We start from the raw sequence: 19092 nt of genomic DNA, 5'->3' as shown, positions 1-19092 counted from the left end.
GCCTGCCCGGGCTGACCGCGTGCATCGAGCCTCAGAAACTGCCCGCGTAGCCTGCCCACTTGCCCCGCTGTCCCGCCTGTTGCGCCGTCGCGTCTGCCGCGCTGTTGTGCTGTCACGCTTGCCGAGCCTCGCGTGACAGCGTTTGCCGCGCTTTGTTGTTGCTCGGCTGCTAAACGTCGGCTACCCCGCGATTCCGAAGCCGACGTCGAACACCAGCCGCCGAAGTCATGCGATTTGTGTTGCTGTTGAAGTCGAAGCGGGTCTGGTCGGGTTTGAGTTGACCAGAATAGTATCAGGTCAGTTCTGAATTTGACCCAAACCTGACCCGTGACTCGAAATTGACACCCCTAACCATCGAGGTTATATATATATATATATATATATATATACTATATAATAATACTATAGTAACTAAAGGTAATTATGTCAATAAAATAGCTCTTTTTAAAAAACTAGGGTTATTCACACAAGCATTGCAGCACTCCCAAGAGGAATATTTCTATTTTAAAGCAAAGAGCCTATGCTGCTCAGAGTCAGTGCACATCCGGCACTTGCGACTGCACTCACTTTTCAACGAGAATTATTGTGTTGCGGAATTCAAATGATTCAGTTCATTCAAGTGGCATGCACTTCATCGGATACGCTCGGGGTGCTTTACCTCCAAACAAGAAAAAGACATCAGGTTGTGGTCCTATAAGGAAAATTTTCAAAAATGCATAAAATTTTTCCATAAACACTAAATAATCTTTATTTTATTTATTTATTTATTAATGTGTACGTAATGATGGCCATACATTCCTATATTTGGTACGTATTATCTTATGAGGTTGCATAGACTACAATTTGCCTTAGTTGGGTCGCTCACAGCAAGGCATATGAAATTAAATAATATTGTTGATCAAAGAGTTTGTGTTGTGTGAGGCCACAAGCATTATATAGATTATTTGTATATGACTTAATGTTGGATGATTGTTTCTTTAATATCTTATAGTATCTAAAATAAATAGGTACATTGATCATTTTTAGGTAAGTGATTGATCTTTCTATTTTTTTTAAAATTTAAAATACTGATTATGCAAGTTTTTATCCATCTAAACTATCATAGAGTTGAATTCTCATTTAAAAAGTCTAAATAAATAATGACGATTGTAATTTAATTTTTAAGCCCAGTTAGTGTTAGGTCTGCTCTACCTTTCTGTAGTCATTGGCGTAAATGCGAATACATCCTAATTTTCCATAAATCGGCACGGTGCATCAGAAGGGCATGTTTTTATGTGGCGTCATCTAAGGCATACTTTTATGTAATCTTAATGGCGACTGGAGTCACTCACTTTTACAGATTATGACTTCAGTTTAGTCGTTTCACATTGTCTATAAGCAGTCGAGAGCTTCATCGGTCTGAGTATGCGGGGTAAGTAACAGGAGTTCTAGTATGCTGCTAATCAGGCTAGGCTTATTTTGGTTATTTGACTGACAGTCGGGAGCTCATTTAATATTTCTAAGATCTAAAATAAATGATAATGATATTTTTAGGTGAAGTGATAGATTATTTCTAATTTTTGATAAATTTAAAATACAGGCATTATCAAGTTTTTATCCCACTACTATAGAGTCAAATTCTATTTAAATCTAATAAAAATGACGTTCTAAATTTTTTTCTAACAAGACATTTTTAGATCTGCTGCTTACTTTCTATGCATTGCTAAATGCATACTTCTACTCTGCTAATCGGATCATCGAAGAGGCTGATTTTTTTTGTGGGCATCTAAGGCAACTCTCAGTAATCTTATTGGACTGGAGTCACTCAACACTTTTCAAGTATATACTCGTTTAGTCGTTTCACATTTTGTCTATAAGAGTGAGCTCTCATCCGTCTGAGTAGGGGTGTAAAACGAAGTCGAGTACTGCCTAATCGGCTAAGCTTATTTGTTATTACTTGACATCGAGCTCATTTATTAAGCCCAAGCTCGACTTGTTAAACAATTCATAGGCTCGAATCGACTCGAATTGCTCGAGCTCATTTAGAAAGCTCGAGCTTGACTCAATGTTGAGCTTTAATGGCCAACATTCTACGTTCATATAATCATTTGCAGGTCAGACCAACTTGTATAATATTAGAAATTTTAAAATAAATAAATAATTTCTTTTTAATGATATTATTTATTAGCTAACCTATAGGCTAATTGCCACGTGGCAATTTTCATCCTTCCCTCTCGACTCACCTTACCTACAGAAAGGCTGAGTCTTCTTTGAAGCTACTACCAACTGGCGAGAAACCTTAACGAGTTTTTTCATTTTCCCTTTTTGATTTTTTTTTTTAATTTCAGAAAATTATTCTGATAAAATTAATTAATATAAAATTCAGAAATAAGTATAATTTTATTTTAAATTAGCTTCCAATATAAAATTTTATAGTAATTTGAATTGATTATATTTTAAAATTACATAATATGTAATTTCCATATTATATTATTTTTTATGACAATATATAGTTAATTATAAATGATATTTTAATACAATTAATTTAGTAAATAAATATATTTAATTATTAAATTAATATTTATAAAGATGAGCTGATTTGGATATAATATTTAGACTACTATAAATAAATATTTAAATTATTTATTAAAATTAATATTTTTTAATTTTTAATTTTGAGTCCTCTCCATTGCTCCTCATTTATTTAAGATAAATAATTGGCTAAAAAATATTCTATTTAAAATATAACTAATTTATATACATTATGTTTATTTAAAAATAATAATAATATGATATTTTTACATAAATGTCCACCAATTTCTATTATTTACAAATTTCTCTGAAATTAGTGTGAACTGAGAAGGAAATTTACATGGAACATACACCGGTTAGTGTACCACCCTATATAAGGAGAAATTCTGTCCCGCTGATCCCCTATGAGTCCTTGAAGGAGAGAGAGATGGAGAGAGCGGCCGATAGGCAGAGGGTTCTTCTGCGGCATCTGCAGCCCTTGTCTTGCAGCGATCCTCCATGCCTCACGGTAATTAGCTCATTCTGTAGATGGATCAGCTTCTATTGGGAGATTTCTTCGTCTCATCGTTTGCTTGATCGGATTTGGGCAATCTGGGTTTAAATGGTTTTGGTTTTGATTTCACCTGGTTTGGGGTAAGAAGGGGGTTGTTCTTCTTGCGCAGGGATCTATTTGTGCGGCTACGGAGAATTTGGTGTATCAGAGGAGCAATGGCTTTGATGACGATGTTGTTATCGTGGCGTAAGTTATTCGTCTTGTGCTTGAACTAATGTAGTGGTTGTTTTATGAGTATTCTGCATATATTTTATTCGAACTGGGGTGGTTTGCCTATTTGCTTTAATCTTATGCAGTTTTAAATTGCTTTTGGAAGGATCCTAGCTTGTTGACTACAAGTTCTTGTGTTGAAGGCCTTAATTTATGACGGTCTGAGCGTGAGTTTATTATTATTTTTTCTCAAAATAAAGAAAAAATCCTTATTTTTTATGGCTAGTCGTGAGCAGTAAGACCGGGTAATTTCAGAGTGTTTTTTTTATTGTTTTATTTATATTTTGATGTGACATAAAGGGGTATTGATGCCAGGTTATTTTTATGTTGTTTTTTTTTTCTTTTCTTTTACTATGAGAGAAGTGGTCAGTCAGGATGCATTTTTGGCACGGTTGTGCGTGATCGGCGCGGCGGCATGCATCGCTGATCGCTGGATGAGATTGGGGAGAGGCTGTGTGCAGCGGCAGATGCTCGTGGGGTGACTGGCCGTGAGAGGGGGCGGGAGCAGGGTAGTCCGGTGGCAGGCATGGAGCTGCATGAGATCATTGAAAAAATAAAAATATTTTGAGTGTTTTTAAAAACAGTATGAAATAAATAAAAATAAAACACATTCCAAAGAAATTTATTCAAAAAAAAAAAAAAACTTGGTGTGATTTTAAACAGTTTAGTATCTATGCTTCTTGAGCATGTGCCTTGTATCCCCATGTGAATCTTGTCTTAATTTGATTTGTCTTATACAAAGTAACTATTAAGATCTTTTGTAAATTCCCATTTTTCTGTAATGTTTTAAGAGTATAATTACTGGATCCAAAATTTTCTTGTGAAAATTGGGGCAGACTTTATCAGAGGATTTAGGGAATGTTATGATTTCTTCAGCCAAACTAAGTTGATTTTTTTTAAGGAGGGTCCAGTTGGGTTGACAAAATAGAGAGAAAGAGGGACAGAGAGCAAGGGATTTATGAAAAGCCCCTTCAGATGTGACATGAGAATATTCTCTTCCGACTTTTTTTTTTGGGGACATTTAAGCCATTAAGGTAAACTTGTATACATATCAAATATACAAACTTTGAATGCAAGAGCTCTTGATTAATAGTCAAAGCTCCCAACGAATAGATTGCGTTCTTTGGCTTTGCTATCTGGATTAAACTTTAGAAACCCCTGTTATAGGTGTGATGTCAATTCAACCTTTTTACATGGTGACTATATAATAGAACTAATAAAGTTTATATCCAATTATATGGTCAATATGGGAGGTCATTCTTTTTTAGGAGAGTTATCAAATCACTTATTTTTAAAGTCCGATCATGGGTGAGATCTTTTTTTTTGGCTGATCCTAAAGTTCCTTCTATTGGCAACTGAACTTGTAAGTTGGATCCAATGGTGTGGGATCTCTGTTTATGATCAAGGCAATTCTGCTCTTCCAATCACCATGATAAGCTCTTGAATCAGATTTTGAGACATGTTCTTAGTATTTTATTAAGTATTATCATTTGTAATGTAGCGCAAATCCTGAGTTGCAATTCCTCTTCTGCATCTTGGTGCACTTGGAGATAATTTTCATATCTTCATCTAATAGAATCCATGTATTAAGATGCTACGCACACACTTTGTTGAAAGCTTGCACTTCGTAAGCAAACAATACAAAGGACCATTTCTTCTATGATTTAACATTTGTTTTTGTACTTGCAGTGCTTGCCGAACTGCAATTTGCAAAGCTAACAAAGGAGGTTTCAAGGATGCACACGCAGAAGACCTTCTAGCTCCTCTTCTAGAGGTTTGTTTAAATATTACGATAGAAAAATGTTGGAACTTGCATCAAAGACCAGATATCAATTTGTTTGAGAAAACTTTCTAAGTTTCACTATTTTGTTTCTGGCCTTAATTAGGAGTTGTTGCAGAAGACTAAAGTGAACCCAAATGAAGTTGGTGATATCATTGTTGGTACCGTCCTGGCCCCTGGGTCTCAAAGAGCTATTGAGTGCAGGATGGCTGCCTTCTATGCTGGTTTCCCAGGCATTTTTCTCCAATTTCTTCTTCTTGAACATTCAATGTCTCGTTTTTAGCATTTAATTCTTAGCTTATACTGTATTCTCTCCCCAAATAAACCAGAGACTGTTCCTCTTAGAACTGTGAACCGACAATGTTCATCTGGTCTTCAGGCTGTTGCAGATGTTGCTGCTGCTATTAAAGCAGGATACTATGACATTGGTAAAATAATTTTCTGATGTGTTTTATTATTCAGTTCTTATGGTACTTCAGAAATTATGTTGTTTTTCTTCTTTTGCCTTTCTGTGAAAGGTATTGGAGCTGGTTTGGAGTCTATGACTTTGAACAAAGTTGGATGGGAGGGGTCGCCTAATCCAAAGGTTTCTCTCTGTTTTCCTCACGTTTTGTTCTGACTGTATGCCATAATATACTTCTTATGTATTGGATGATCAGGATTAAAACCTTTATTTCTAATGAACTTATTCGATCTCAAGGCCAAATATCTTCAACAAGTCCAAGATTGTTACCTACCAATGGGCGTTACATCTGAAAATGTTGCAGAACGCTATGGCATTACAAAGGAGGAGCAAGACCAAGCTGCTGTGAGTGCCATGCAAAGATACTTTTGTTCTTCACCCCATGCTGTATTATGACACTCCTGAACATTGATCAGGTCGTATCTCATAAGCGTGCAGCTGCTGCAATTGCTTCTGGCAAATTCAAAGAAGAAATTGTACCTGTCACAACAAAGGTGAAATTTTCATTATATTAAGGATCTGCTTTTTAATTGTTGGTTTTTTCTTATTCCCACTGTTTAGTTGTTCTCATATTGGAAAGAGCTAGGGATTATAATAAAAAATCATTAAACTGAAAGCAACTCAGCTAATAAATTTCAAGCAGGTTCTCCCAAAAGAAAAAAAGCATGTCCAACTAGATGTTCAACACAAGGGGCCACCCCTCGATATCAGGGGTTCATGTACCTATTTCAACAAAAAGTACCTAAAACCACATAAATGTTTGAATAGTTTAGAATGTAACTCACTGTAATCAAACAAGATGCTCAGAGGGCTTTATCTTGTGTATTTTTTATCATTAACTAAACTAAGTTGAGGTGATCGCCAATAATGTTAAAATAAATGTGAAACATATTATCATAACAAAGCCTAACAGGGTACCAAAACCCACCACCATTTCATGGTCCCATTTACTAATTATTCTCTCTCAAATTTGGAAATCTGCAAACTTCATACATATAATAAAAAACTGCGTATAAGTGAGAATTATAGTAATTTTCATGCCCCATATATATTTGTTGTTTTTTTTCAAGAAACTGTATTATTGTTCTTGTGAAGATCATGGATCCAAAGACTGGAGTTGAGAAGGTGGTTACAGTCTCCATGGATGAGGGTGTTCGCCCTAATACATCCTTGTCAGATCTTGCAAAACTCAAACCAGCATTTAAAAAGGGTGGAAGCACTACAGCAGGTGCAGGATACTTGTATATTTGTTTCAGTAATTTTGATTATCTGCGGCTTGAATTTTAGTATTAATTCAACATGTACAATTTTGCAGGCAATGCTAGTCAACTTAGTGATGGTGCTGGGGCTGTCCTCCTCATGAGGAGAGATGTCGCAATACGAAAGGGACTTCCCATTCTTGGTATTTTCAGGTTTGTTTTTTTCTTTAAAATGGATTTGTTTATTTCTGTCCTGTTAAAAATCATTAAGATGATGTATTTCTAATTCATCTAGCATTATATTTTACTTTGAATTCTAGATGATTACCAGTAGTTTTAGTTTTTTTGTCATTAAAATTGACAAAACGAAAAAACTGTGGAAAAGATTAAATCGCATAGTCACTTAAATATCTATGTTGTCTTTGGTACAGTCTGTTGACATACCTGCCTACCTTAGTGTTGGTAGGCGTGCGTTTTTTTTCCATCTCTTAAGAGCTATACTTGAATTTGCTTGAGCTTCTTAATGGATTATGATGACACATTCTCTGTTATGAAATTAAGACATTTTTATGGAAAACGGCTATCTAAGACACCCCCACCCCCCAACTACCTCCTTTTTGCATGCCATATTCTTCTTTGCTGTTCAATCAACTTGGCAATTTGAAAGTTAATTTTTATGTTTACAAGCCTTCAAAGATCCCATTTCATCACCTCCGAGGTTCTGATTTCTCCTTGTACCAAGCGAGAGCTGCCTTTGGTAGAATCTGGTGCATTTATATACTTATTATTGTTTCTTATGGTTTCTGCAGTTTAGCTTTCTTTGCTTGATAATATTTAACTAATTTCCAGTCGCTTACTCCCAAAAAGGAAGGGCTTCATCTTCCTAGAGAACGCAGTGGGCAAAGGATTAGGGTATCTTTCTGGGTTATCCTAGTATTTGTCCCTATTTCAAGGAGTATTTGGAAAATGATAAATTTACTTTATAGTTTGTAGGGGCATAGGGTTTATGCCTGCCATCTCTTTTCTACACACAATTACAAATCTCGCTTTTCTTTTGCTCTGTTATCTCTCAAGTGGTCATTTATCATATTATCTTCCTAGATTGTGTTATTTTACGACCATTCAGCTGAACCTCAGTCCTGCATATTTCTAAATAATAATGTCTTTATAGTAACTTGAAAGACTGCCATCATCATAAATTTTATGACCGTGCTGCTACTACTACTACTTGTAGGAGCTTTGCTGCAATTGGAGTTGATCCTGCTGTGATGGGCATTGGTCCTGCTTTTGCTATACCTGCTGCAGTAAGAGCAGCTGGCCTTCAAATTAAAGATATTGACCTATATGAAATAAATGAGGTAATATTTAAATCCTACTAATAAAAATCTCGGTTCCCATGCATTTGTATGCACATATTTTCTACCCCGTAGTGACAAACTTGTTTGTGATGCATCAGGCTTTTGCATCTCAGTATGTATATTGCATCAAAGAGTTGGGGCTTGATCCCGAAAAAGTCAACGTTAATGGCGGTGCCATTGCTCTTGGCCATCCATTGGGTGCAACAGGTATTTTAAGACTCTATTTTCAAGTATCTGGACATTGCAATAAAAATATAGAAAAACAGAAAAACCTTATCGTCTTATCTTTTTTTGTCTTGATCCTTCCTTTTGAAAAATTTGATCTGATATTAATAGTAGTCATCATCTCTTAGGCTTCGTTTGGGATGGCTTTTTTGCTGCTTCTTAAAGCAGCTTTTTTGTACAAAAATTTTAATTTTAATTTGTGTACTAAAAAGCTGCTTTAAGTAGTAAGAAAACCATCCCAAATGAAGCCTTAGTTTCATAGATCAACTTTTTGGTAGTAACATTACATTTAAGATTTGATGTGTTGCCTATAGGCATAAAAACAATCTTTAGTATAGGATGGGAATTGGGAAATTTGAGCTGTTGTTCATGGCAACCATCGTAATCTTTTTTTTTTTTTTTTCTTTTTCGTTTTGGATTAAATTGAGGGCTTAGCTGATATGGACTCCCATGGGTGGTTCGGTTCTTGTAGTTGTGGCATATCTTCTGGTTCATGTTGCGTTCAGCCATGTAGCCTTGTAATCCTGTTGCAGGTTTCAGTTTCAGCAAAAGCGTTGGCTATGTAGTAACCTATGTGGCTCCTGTGTCGGGTGCTCTCCTGTAGCTTCTTGTTTCATGCATGCACTATACAGGTTTATGCGATTATTGCATGACTTCTTATTATTGAGAAGTACCTTTTTGTTTGGGTACTACCTAGACTTACCATTTGGCCATTTTATAGAATCATATTTGACATGACCTAACCATGGAGCTCAAATAAACAAAGTGAATGGATGGTTTTTAGATCATCTGACATAGCATTTACATTTTAAGATAAATATCTATACATTCATGTTAGAGCCCTATTTTTATTTCACATTGAAAATTTAAGTCACCTCTAGTTGATATATCCTCCATTGGAAAAACAAGCACAACTCTTACGTATGATACTGCTTGTGGGGGAAATGTAACTAACATACCATTAGTCGATACATCTCCTATCAGCATAGTCGGGCACAACTCTTACATACGCTACCATATTTGGTTGTTAGAGTCATAATAGGTGAGTACATTAGCAACTCCCAACTAATATTATAAGGAGGATTCTATTAATCAACATGCACATGCAAGTATTCATATATATGATTTAGATATATTCACTTTACATGTGATAAATCTTGTGGATAGGAGCGATGCTATAGAATTAAAATATCACATATTAAGCAATTATAATTAAGTAATTGTAGCTCAACATGCACAGACCTTTTAGCAACTTAGCATAGCATTCTAGCTTGTAACTAATAGCAGTATGTCCATTAACATGGTATAAAAGAGAATATTGAAACTAAATAGCATTTCTAGCATTATAGATAAATAATATGAAGAAAGAAACTCGAATCAAAACCATATGGCATTAAATTTGATCCATTTAACTATCAAAAAAATAAAATAAAATAAAAAAAGAGATGTCAGCATTATTCTTAATTATAAAAGAAATTACCCACTTTTATTCTCTTTTGGAGAACTAGCTTATTGACACCAATTTCAACTCATCCTTGATCAAACCTAATAAAACATATATCAAGTAATCACATTAAGTATGACTCTAAAAAAAATATAAAAAATATAAAATAAAAATAAAAATAAAAACATTAAGTATGACTCTTATCATGATTTAATCTAGTCCTTATGCTAGCAACCCAATTACATGAGTATTGTTTCTTAACCATAATATGCATAGATACATTGCTTTTTTTGTGCCTTGTAAATAAATTCCCCACACAAATATAGATCATCCTAAGGTAGACTTTACGATCCATAATTGAGCTTGCCCAATCAACATTAGTGAAAATCACAAATTTTTTATTTGAGTTTCTTTTGAAGATTAATTATTCTTTTGGAGTCATTCTCAAATATCTTAGGATTTTGGAACTAACTTCACAATGATATGATTTTCGATAAGAATATTCATAAACTTACTAGCCTAGTGAAGATGGTTGCATTTTTCAATTGATCCAGAAGGTCATCAATGCACGATGGTGTATAATAGTTCTTTACTCTTATTTTATTAAGATTGTGATTGTTAGCATATAATCTGTAGGTGTTATCTTTCTTTGGCATCATCAAAATTGGTGATCCGTGAGGAGAATTGTTAGGCTATATAACTCCTTTTTTCAATAACTTTGCAGCCTATATTTTGATCTCTTCATTCTTGATGACCAAGTTTTAGTATATTGAAAGGTTTGGTAACGGCACGTTTAAAATCAACTCAATATGATGCTTTGTTGACCTCTTTGGTGGAAACCCATGTGCCTCCTAGAAGAGCAATGCATATGCTTATAACATTTGTAGTTGTAAATTCTTTGTCATGCCTAATGGAGATAGAGCAATACTATTTTCTTCCTCCACAACAAGCGTGATAATCATACATAAGAATTTTTGTGTAACATCTATAATTTTACCTACTTGTCTCACCCTCACGACATTTGTTGTTAGTACCATATAGTCTTTCAGCAAATTGTTCTTCCCATCCTCAGTCATCTAACAATGGTAAGGACATCTGATGTGAAACAATCTCATGAGAAAATGATTTACTTAAGAAAAAATTTGCACTCTTAGATTTAGAGGTGATAATAAGCAAGATCTTATGCGGAATTAAACGATAAGATAAATATTAAATGGCACTTAGCTTAGGTTAAATCACATGAATAAAAGTTAAGTTCAAAAGATAGCCAACTTAATCCGACATTGCATACATGGACCGTTCCAACAATAAATTCCAATACTAACAATAAGATTAGTCTATGAAAGATCCCTCACACAACTCTTCCTATTACTAGGTTCTAGCGGCGAATAATTGACATGATCTTCATGAATCCATTAAAAACCATAAACGAAAAGTAAACTAGGAAGATAAGAGCGTTAGGAGAAGAATTTCACCCAACAAATGAAGTTATACAACGTTCCGGTGGTGTTTTGTTGGTTGGATCGGAAGTAGGTGGCCTGGAGCAGATTCCGGACAGCAATTTTGATTCTCAAGGATGCTGGATAGCAGTTTTCTAGGCTCCAAAATTCTGGACAGCAGCAAGGAGGTATTCTTGGACAGTTTTCTTGTTGATTTGGGCACTCCTGGACATCAAACGGGAGCTCCCAAATTATTGGACAGCAAAGGAAACTTGCTGGAAATCTCTGGGCTGCAATGGGGACTATTCAATCAGCAGATCAGCGGGATGAAATTGCTGATTTCTCAGTTCTGAAGGAACAGGTGGCTGGCGGGATATTCCTGGACAGCAAAACAGGAATCTTTGGACTGTGGGCCAGCTGCTGGGTGAAGGCAGAAAATTTCTCAGTAGATCACGGACTAGGGAAGAGTGATATTAGGGAAAAACCTTCTAAACGGAAACCTGAATTTATTTCAGATTAATTTAAATAGGTATTTGAATCTTAAGATCCAAATAAAGAGGAGGATTAATGCTCATTTAATGGAGAGAGCCAAGAGGGGGGCCGGCGGCATTTATGAGGGGGTAGGGCTTGGGAAAACTGAAAGGAATTTCAGTTTTTAAGTGAGAATGGAGGGAATTATCTTGAAATTAAGGTTTGAATTTTTCCCAACAATAATAGGGAGGGGGATTCTCTAATAGGGCAATAATGGGAAGCCCATATGAAGGCGTCCGTGGCCCGGGCATTAATGGCAAGAGGCGAATGTGGGGCATGACTAGGATGTCCATGCCTTTAGTCACTAACTTGTAACTCTTAGGTATTATGAAAGTAATTAGAACAAATCCCATTTGAATTTGAAATTCAAAAGAATTGATTTTCAAAGAATTGTGTCCAAAGCAATTGAATGACAATATTAGGAAGATTTCACAATCAAATTCATGTTGGATTTTGGAAATTATCGAAAGAATCTCGTCCAAAGATCAAATTACCCAAATTAGGCAAGGATTTCATAGGGAGAAAGGACGCGTAGCGCAGTGTTTAGGCCGGGCAGATATGAGGGGTCGTGGTGGCGCTAGTGCGATCGTGGCCGTGACATAACGTTGAGAGGTGGACTAGGGGAAATACTTGGGTGGCATGCAAGTAGGGGAGAAAGGAGCAGTAGAACATGAACAAGAAAGTAACAAGAAAGAAAGATAGAGCATAACAAACGAAAAACTCACAACAGAGTACGTAAGAACTATCGCGAGACCTCGGACTCTTCACAAAGCATTGTGACGAATTGGCTATTGCGAATTAACCCTCCTCTTGGGCTTCTCCTCTCATGAACTCGATTTAAGGAGATCACACGTGAACCTCACTAACGAGCATAACAAGAATCATAAAACTTTTCATCTCATCCGAGATCTAATCATCATCCCCTTTCCAGCTAGGTTAAGGGGAGGGCTTTAATATTTCATGCCAACATACGATTGTGATGAGGAACAATAAAAAAGACACAATTGCCCCTAGGGCAAACATAAAACAAAGCCCTCAAGTGAGGGTAGAAATGGAAAAATACAAATAACAAATAAAATACATGAAAATAAATAGACACGATCGTAGCCGTTGATCTTCAATGTCCTCATCAAGGACATCAATACAACACCTCATGCATATGATGCAGGTATGGGCTACTAAAGATGACTTGATAGGTTCAGTCTAACTACCTTGCATTATATCTCATTGATGTAGTGATTGGTTATTACAAATTGCTACAGACTTTGGCAATCTATCTTAAGCATAGATCCCTTTTGAATCCATCCCAAAGAGTAAGAATTATGTGTATGTGTCTTTAAACCCAATCTTGTCACCAACTCGATAGTGATTAAGGTCTTCTTAATGTTGATCAAATTTTGCATGGCTCTGTATCTTTAGGCTGAATAACTCTCCTTATGTGTCCGCATTGGACAAGGATTCCATTGATTTTTAAAGTCAAAGTCATTTCCTCTTAAAAGATTTTGGGGATTATCCTTTTCTCCCATAATTTTTTTCTTCTATAGCCATTGCCATAATATTATCCTAACAGGTCGATAATAGGCAAACGACAAATTTCTCAAAGGATTTAGGAAAAAAAACTAGAGTTGTTCATAGTGTTTGTGCTTCCTCAAGGTTAACTCCCAAAGTCATTGTTGTCTTCTAAACTCCATGGTGTAATCCTGATAGATTATCTTTGATATTGTCTTAGACTATCATTTTTTTCGTCAATCCTCAACATAAATAATTGGTGTAACTCAGAAAATTGTATACGTCTTGGAGGTCCGTCGCAACACTACACACGATATTAGTCAATAAACCTGCATTTCTACCTTTCTACGTAGTTCTTGTTCTGCCCGTCAGGAGATCCTCCCCGAGAAGACCCTCGGAGTGGTCCTCAGCCCTCCTCTCAGTGAATAGGCCTCGAGAGGTCTCAAATTATTCTTACCTTCATGTCAACCTCATATATGATGTGTTAGAATATCTCCTCCACACCATCGCTCTTTTGGCATCGTTTACGTACCAACCCCGATGATTGTTGCCCCGTTAGCATCTTTGTCTCTATGATCTCATTTTCAACGACCTTGATAGCGTATCCCGCATCACGGCATGCAATGCCTAACACTACATCCTATAATCATTATCTTGCAATGGTACCATGTAGCAGGTACCCCTAAAGAGAAAATTATGGACTTGTAAGCACTCTTAAAAAGCAGCAGGTCAAATAAGAAAGGGGGGCAAGGAGACTAAAGGGGGCACACAGTGAGAAAACAACGAGTTGGAAGTTGCAGACTTCAAACCATTCCTCCACTAGTGCGAAGTCATATTCGGGCTTCTTATCTCTTCTTCTTCCCTCTTAAAGGGGAGAATCATAATAGCCTGGACTATAAGGTTTTTTCCACCTTTTCTCCTTAAAGGGATCACTTGGATGCTTTCTTTGTAACCACTCTCTAGGTTGAATAATAGCATTTCAATCGCATAGTGGACATAGGTCGCTTGACTGAACCACTATAAAATTCTTCGGTGTCCAATCTTGCTCGTTCCTATTTTTTTGAATCTAGATGATTGTGCTCCTCTCCCCTCCTCATCAAGTAGCTAACTCGGGTTGCGCTTTCACTTCTCTCTCTTTATGAACTTTTGATGTGTATATTCTTCGTTATTATTGGCTCAATGAGTTTTCTTCGTTAAAATTCTTTTGCATCATCGTCCATGAGATTTTTTTGTTCTTGCTTCTTGCGTTGAGGAAAGGAGACATAGAAGAAGAATGTTAGCATCGTCCTGCCACAAGTGAACCTTGGAGTAGCTACACCTTTGTTAATCACGAGTAACTGGACGCAAACCTTGACGAGCTTTGTTAGCAAATCACCAACCTCTCCAACCTTATCAATGTCTCCCTATAAAAGCCACCAACTTCCGCCGCCCAGCCAGAACAAACACAAACTGCAAGAATCCCATAAAGATAAATGTTACCTAGTCATTGCTCCTAGCACATTAACTTGTTCGAACTCTCCTTTCACACCATATATCATCAAAAGAGGTGGTCATACTGAAGTTCAAGTCCACTTGGCTAGAATCTCGTTGGGGAACTTCTGACTTTGCAGATCACTTTGATCAATTTAGTTTTATGTAATTTCTTTCATTTTTTTTAATTATCTTGTATGTAGATCTTCCCTTCAATATTTTTTTTCTCATAAGCATAGTATGTGGGTCTCATCTGAGTTGGTGTTTCATTCAAGGAAACGATACACTAATCATGATTTTTATTAAATTGAGCCATTAGCCTTATGTTTGTATGGCGAAAATGAGAGACACTATGATAGGAATCCGATTTCCATATAGAAAAAACAACAATAGCTAAGAGAAAATGCAACGGAAATCAGCGAGAAAGAAAGAGGTTATGGGCTAATTTTATTGATATAGACACAACAAATCATGATACAAGTTGATATTCTATTCGAGAGATAGATCGGCTCACCGCAAATCTTTGGTGCTATTAGGAACAACTTCAAATAAAAACTATAGAAAACACACATATCACATAATGAAAATAAAACAACACAATTAACTCTAATATAAACCTTCACACGTTCCTCCCAAAATTGAATTTAAAGCGGTCATTTTTCCCCCTCTTTCTCTCAATAAATCTTTGCCTCTCAAATCTGAATTCAAATCAGCCATCTCTCCCTAAAAAAAACTTCTTAATTCCCTCTCAATCAAATCAGCCCTCTTTCCCTAAAAAAACTTGCATAATTCCCTCTCAATCAAATCAGTCATCTTTCCCTAAAAAAACCTTCCTAATTCTCTCTCATTTTCCATTTTTTATGATATATAATTAAAGTGAAATTAATCTTCTTTGCTTTTCTTACCCGCCGCCCATCCTAGTGGAGCCCACATGCTCAGCTCGTCCATCATACTATTCTTCATTACCTTTTAAGGAAAGGCTTTAGGTAAACATTATTCGGTCCATCCAATAGGAAAAGTAACATAACCCTTTTTATTGAGTTTTAAGGTCTGTTTTTTTGTAGGGTGGAGTTATTTTGGTTCTTCCGTTTTAGTAAACTAGCTTCAATGACAAGAAAGCCATCACAAACGGATGGACAGGACCGAGTGTTGTTATTTTACAAGCAGTCTCTGGCTATTTGAACATTGATACAGATCATCATCATTAGCCTTATCCTTGCCATTGAAAGTTGTCTCTCTGAATCTTTATTTTTCAATCTTCTTGATAAAAAAAAAAAACTATTTGAGATATTAATTTTTTTTTTGCAAATTATATGAACAGCTTCTACTCGAATAACTTCACTTTTAAAACTTTTTTTCCCGAAAAGGACCATAAACTGCTATTTGGAATATGAGTTAGGCTTTGTTTGGTATGGCATAAAAGTAGTTTTTTAATAAAAAAATAAAATTTATACTAAAAATTTATTTTAAAAAACAGTGAAAAATTTCGTCCCAAACAAAACCTTAATTTCATCTGCAGCACGCTTGAACCTTCTTCGGTCCCATACCCTCTTTGTTTTCAATAGGCAATGCAACATTCGAATTGTCACTTGATTAGTTCTATCAGATGCTTAGTTGTAATCTATCTATATAAGTAGCTCTGTATTGATGTGAAGCTTCAATCTGTGTAAATGTTGTCTTGCGTTAGAATTTGATCTGTTTTCGTAGTAACCTGTATGCTCTCATTTCAAAAAATTTCTCCAACACTGAAATGGCTGTGCATGCTTTCCTCAGGTGCTCGCTGTGTTAGTACATTGTTAAATGAAATGAAGCGCAGGGGCAATGGTTGCCGATTTGGAATTATTTCCATGTGCATTGGTACCCCTCTCTCTCTCTCTCTCTCTCTCTCAATTGAAAATCAACATAACTCGTCTTGATATGTTGGTTGGGAGCTTTGACTGTCAACCAAGAGGTTTAAAATTCGAAGTTTGCCTATGTGATTTGTGCGACTTTAACTTAATTGGCTCAAATGTGGCAAAAAAAAAAAAAATTTTGAAACCAAACATTCTCTCTCTCTCTCAATTGAAAACCAAACAATTTTGTTATTTGTTGGAGTAAGCTGCTAGTGAAGCTATATGTATGGTTTTCAATTCCAATAAAAACCAATCAAATTGGGCTGCTTGGGATTGTTTTCCAGCCAGACCTCTACTAAACTGGTTTATTGACTGGTTTCGATAATTTTGGAGGCCAAGCATCAATGGAAAAATTATTTTGTGCGGACACCAGACGGCGTCTGGAGACCGATTAGAATGTGCCACTTCATTTTTTTGCTCAGTACTGGATGACATGACACGTTCTGGCTAGTCTCCAGACTGCCCGGTGTTCGCACAGAATAATTTCTCTGCATCAATGAAACAGCTGAGGTCTCTAAAATTTAAAAATAAAAGAAAATGGCTTGCATATCCTGATCAGAATTTATTCAGTATGAGTTCTAAAACTCTTAGGACTTTTTTTTAGATGGTAAAATATAAAATTTGATTGATCTTTCAGGTATTGCATTCATCAAAAGAATAAATAGATCAAAGGCTTCGAAATCCATTTTGGTCCAATTTTCTCCTACTAAACTCAATCAAAACTGCCAATCTTTTTACTGAAATTCATCAAAAAAACAAAAAAAAAATCAATATTTAATTATTAAATTATGCCATATTATATTTTGAATATACCAATTATCATGTTAAATAGTTTTGAAAACCTGAAATAATTGAAACTGAACATCAAAGTTTAAGGTTCCATTTGAGACGATTTTTTTATTGTTTCTTTAAGCAACTTTTCACGCCCCAAATGAAGCCTAAAATTGAATCTATCGATTTTCAGTACTCATATGATTGAGGCTTCATTTGGAACGACATTCTTATTACTTTTTAAATCAGCTTTTTAGTTTAAAAATTAAAAAAAATTGTACTAAAAAGCTATTTTAACAAAGCCTGAAGCTGAGATTCAGACTGAAAATCCTTCTTTGTGCAGGCTCTGGAATGGGAGCTGCAGCTGTTTTTGAAAGAGGAGACAGTTGATCGGTTCAGTAATGTGCAGATTGCCCATTCTTAATGTCTGCTATTTGAATTTGACTGTTGAGGCAGAACTCTGTTGTTTTTGTGCATTGGTACCTCTCTCTCTCTCTCTCTCTCTCTCAATTGAAAATCAACATAACTCGTCTTGATATGTTGGTTGGGAGCTTTGACTGTCAACCAAAAAGTTTAAAATTCGAAGTTTGCCTTAACTTAATTGGCTCAAATGTGGCAAAAAAAATTTTTTGAAACCAAACATTCTCTCTCTCTCAATTGAAAACCAAACAATTTTGTTATTTGTTGGATTGAGCTGGTAGTGAAGCTATATGTATGGTTTTCAATTCCAATAAAAAGCAATCAAATTGGGTTGCTTGGGATTGTTTTCCACCCAGACCTCTACTAAACTGGTTTATTGACTGGTTTTGATAATTTTGGAGGCCAAGCATCAATGGAAAAATTATTCTGTGCGGATCTTGTACGGCATCCAGAGACCAACCAGAATGCGTCACTTCATTTTTTTTCCTTGGTATTGAATGACGTGGCGTGTTTTAATTGGTTTCCAGGCCGTCCGGTGTCCGCACAGAATAATTCAACAGCATCGATGAAACAGCTGAGGCCTCTAAGATTTAAAAATAAAAGAAAAGGGCTAGCATATCTTGATCAGAATTTATTCAGTATGAGTTCTAAAACTCTTAGGACTTTTTTTAGATGGTAAAATATAAAATTTGATTGATCTTTCAGGTATTGCATTCGTCAAAAGAATAAATAAATCAAAGGCTTCGAAATCCATTTGGTCCAATTTTCTCCTACTAAACTCAATCAAAACTGCCAATCTTTTTACTGAAATTCATAACAAAAACAAAACCAATATTTAATTATTAAATTATGCCATATTATATTTTGAATATACCAATTATTATGTTAAATAGTTTTGAAACCCTGAAATAATTGAAATTGAACATCAAAGTTTGAGGTTTCGTTTGAGACGATTTTTTTACTGCTTCTTTACGCAACTTTTTACGCCCCAAATGAAGCCTGAAATTGAATCTATCGATTTTCAGCACTCATATGATTGAGGCTTCATTTGGATCGACTTTCTTATTATTTTTTAAAGTAACTTTTTAGTTTAAAAATTAAAAAAAATGGTACTAAAAAGCTATTTTAACAAAGCCTGAAGCTGAGATTCAGACTGAAAATCCTTCTTTGTGCAGGCTCTGGAATGGGAGCTGCGGCTGTTTTTGAAAGAGGAGACACAGTTGACCGGTTCAGTAATGTGCAGATTGCCCATTCTTAATGCCTGCTATTTTAATTTGACTGTTGAAGCAGAACTCTATTTTTTTAAAATAAGTTATT

General features: G+C 35.6%; 1 protein-coding gene across 2 annotated transcripts; it reads left to right on the top strand.

The window, feature by feature from the left end:
* Positions 1-2897: 2897 nt before the first annotated feature.
* On the top strand, positions 2898-19092 carry LOC110101665 (3-ketoacyl-CoA thiolase 2, peroxisomal). 2 transcript variants are annotated; one of them, XM_020829658.2, is made up of 14 exons: positions 2898-3019; positions 3174-3250; positions 4964-5048; positions 5161-5287; positions 5384-5482; positions 5573-5640; positions 5755-5862; positions 5934-6011; positions 6613-6745; positions 6833-6929; positions 7951-8074; positions 8173-8281; positions 16466-16549; positions 18951-19092. In XM_020829658.2, exons 1-14 carry the CDS (start codon positions 2939-2941, stop codon positions 19031-19033), a joined length of 1353 nt encoding a protein of 450 aa, XP_020685317.1. In that variant the 5' UTR covers positions 2898-2938; the 3' UTR covers positions 19034-19092. The 2 variants fall into 2 exon arrangements, with proteins under 2 accessions (XP_020685317.1, XP_020685318.1); XM_020829659.2 differs by lacking the exon at positions 18951-19092 and adding an exon at positions 17699-17826.

Source organism: Dendrobium catenatum, unplaced genomic scaffold, assembly GCF_001605985.2.
Source record: "Dendrobium catenatum unplaced genomic scaffold, ASM160598v2 fragScaff_scaffold_772, whole genome shotgun sequence".
NCBI lineage: Eukaryota > Viridiplantae > Streptophyta > Magnoliopsida > Asparagales > Orchidaceae > Dendrobium > Dendrobium catenatum.
Note: the sequence above shows the minus strand (reverse complement) of the source record. Positions and strands in the feature narration are given on the sequence as shown.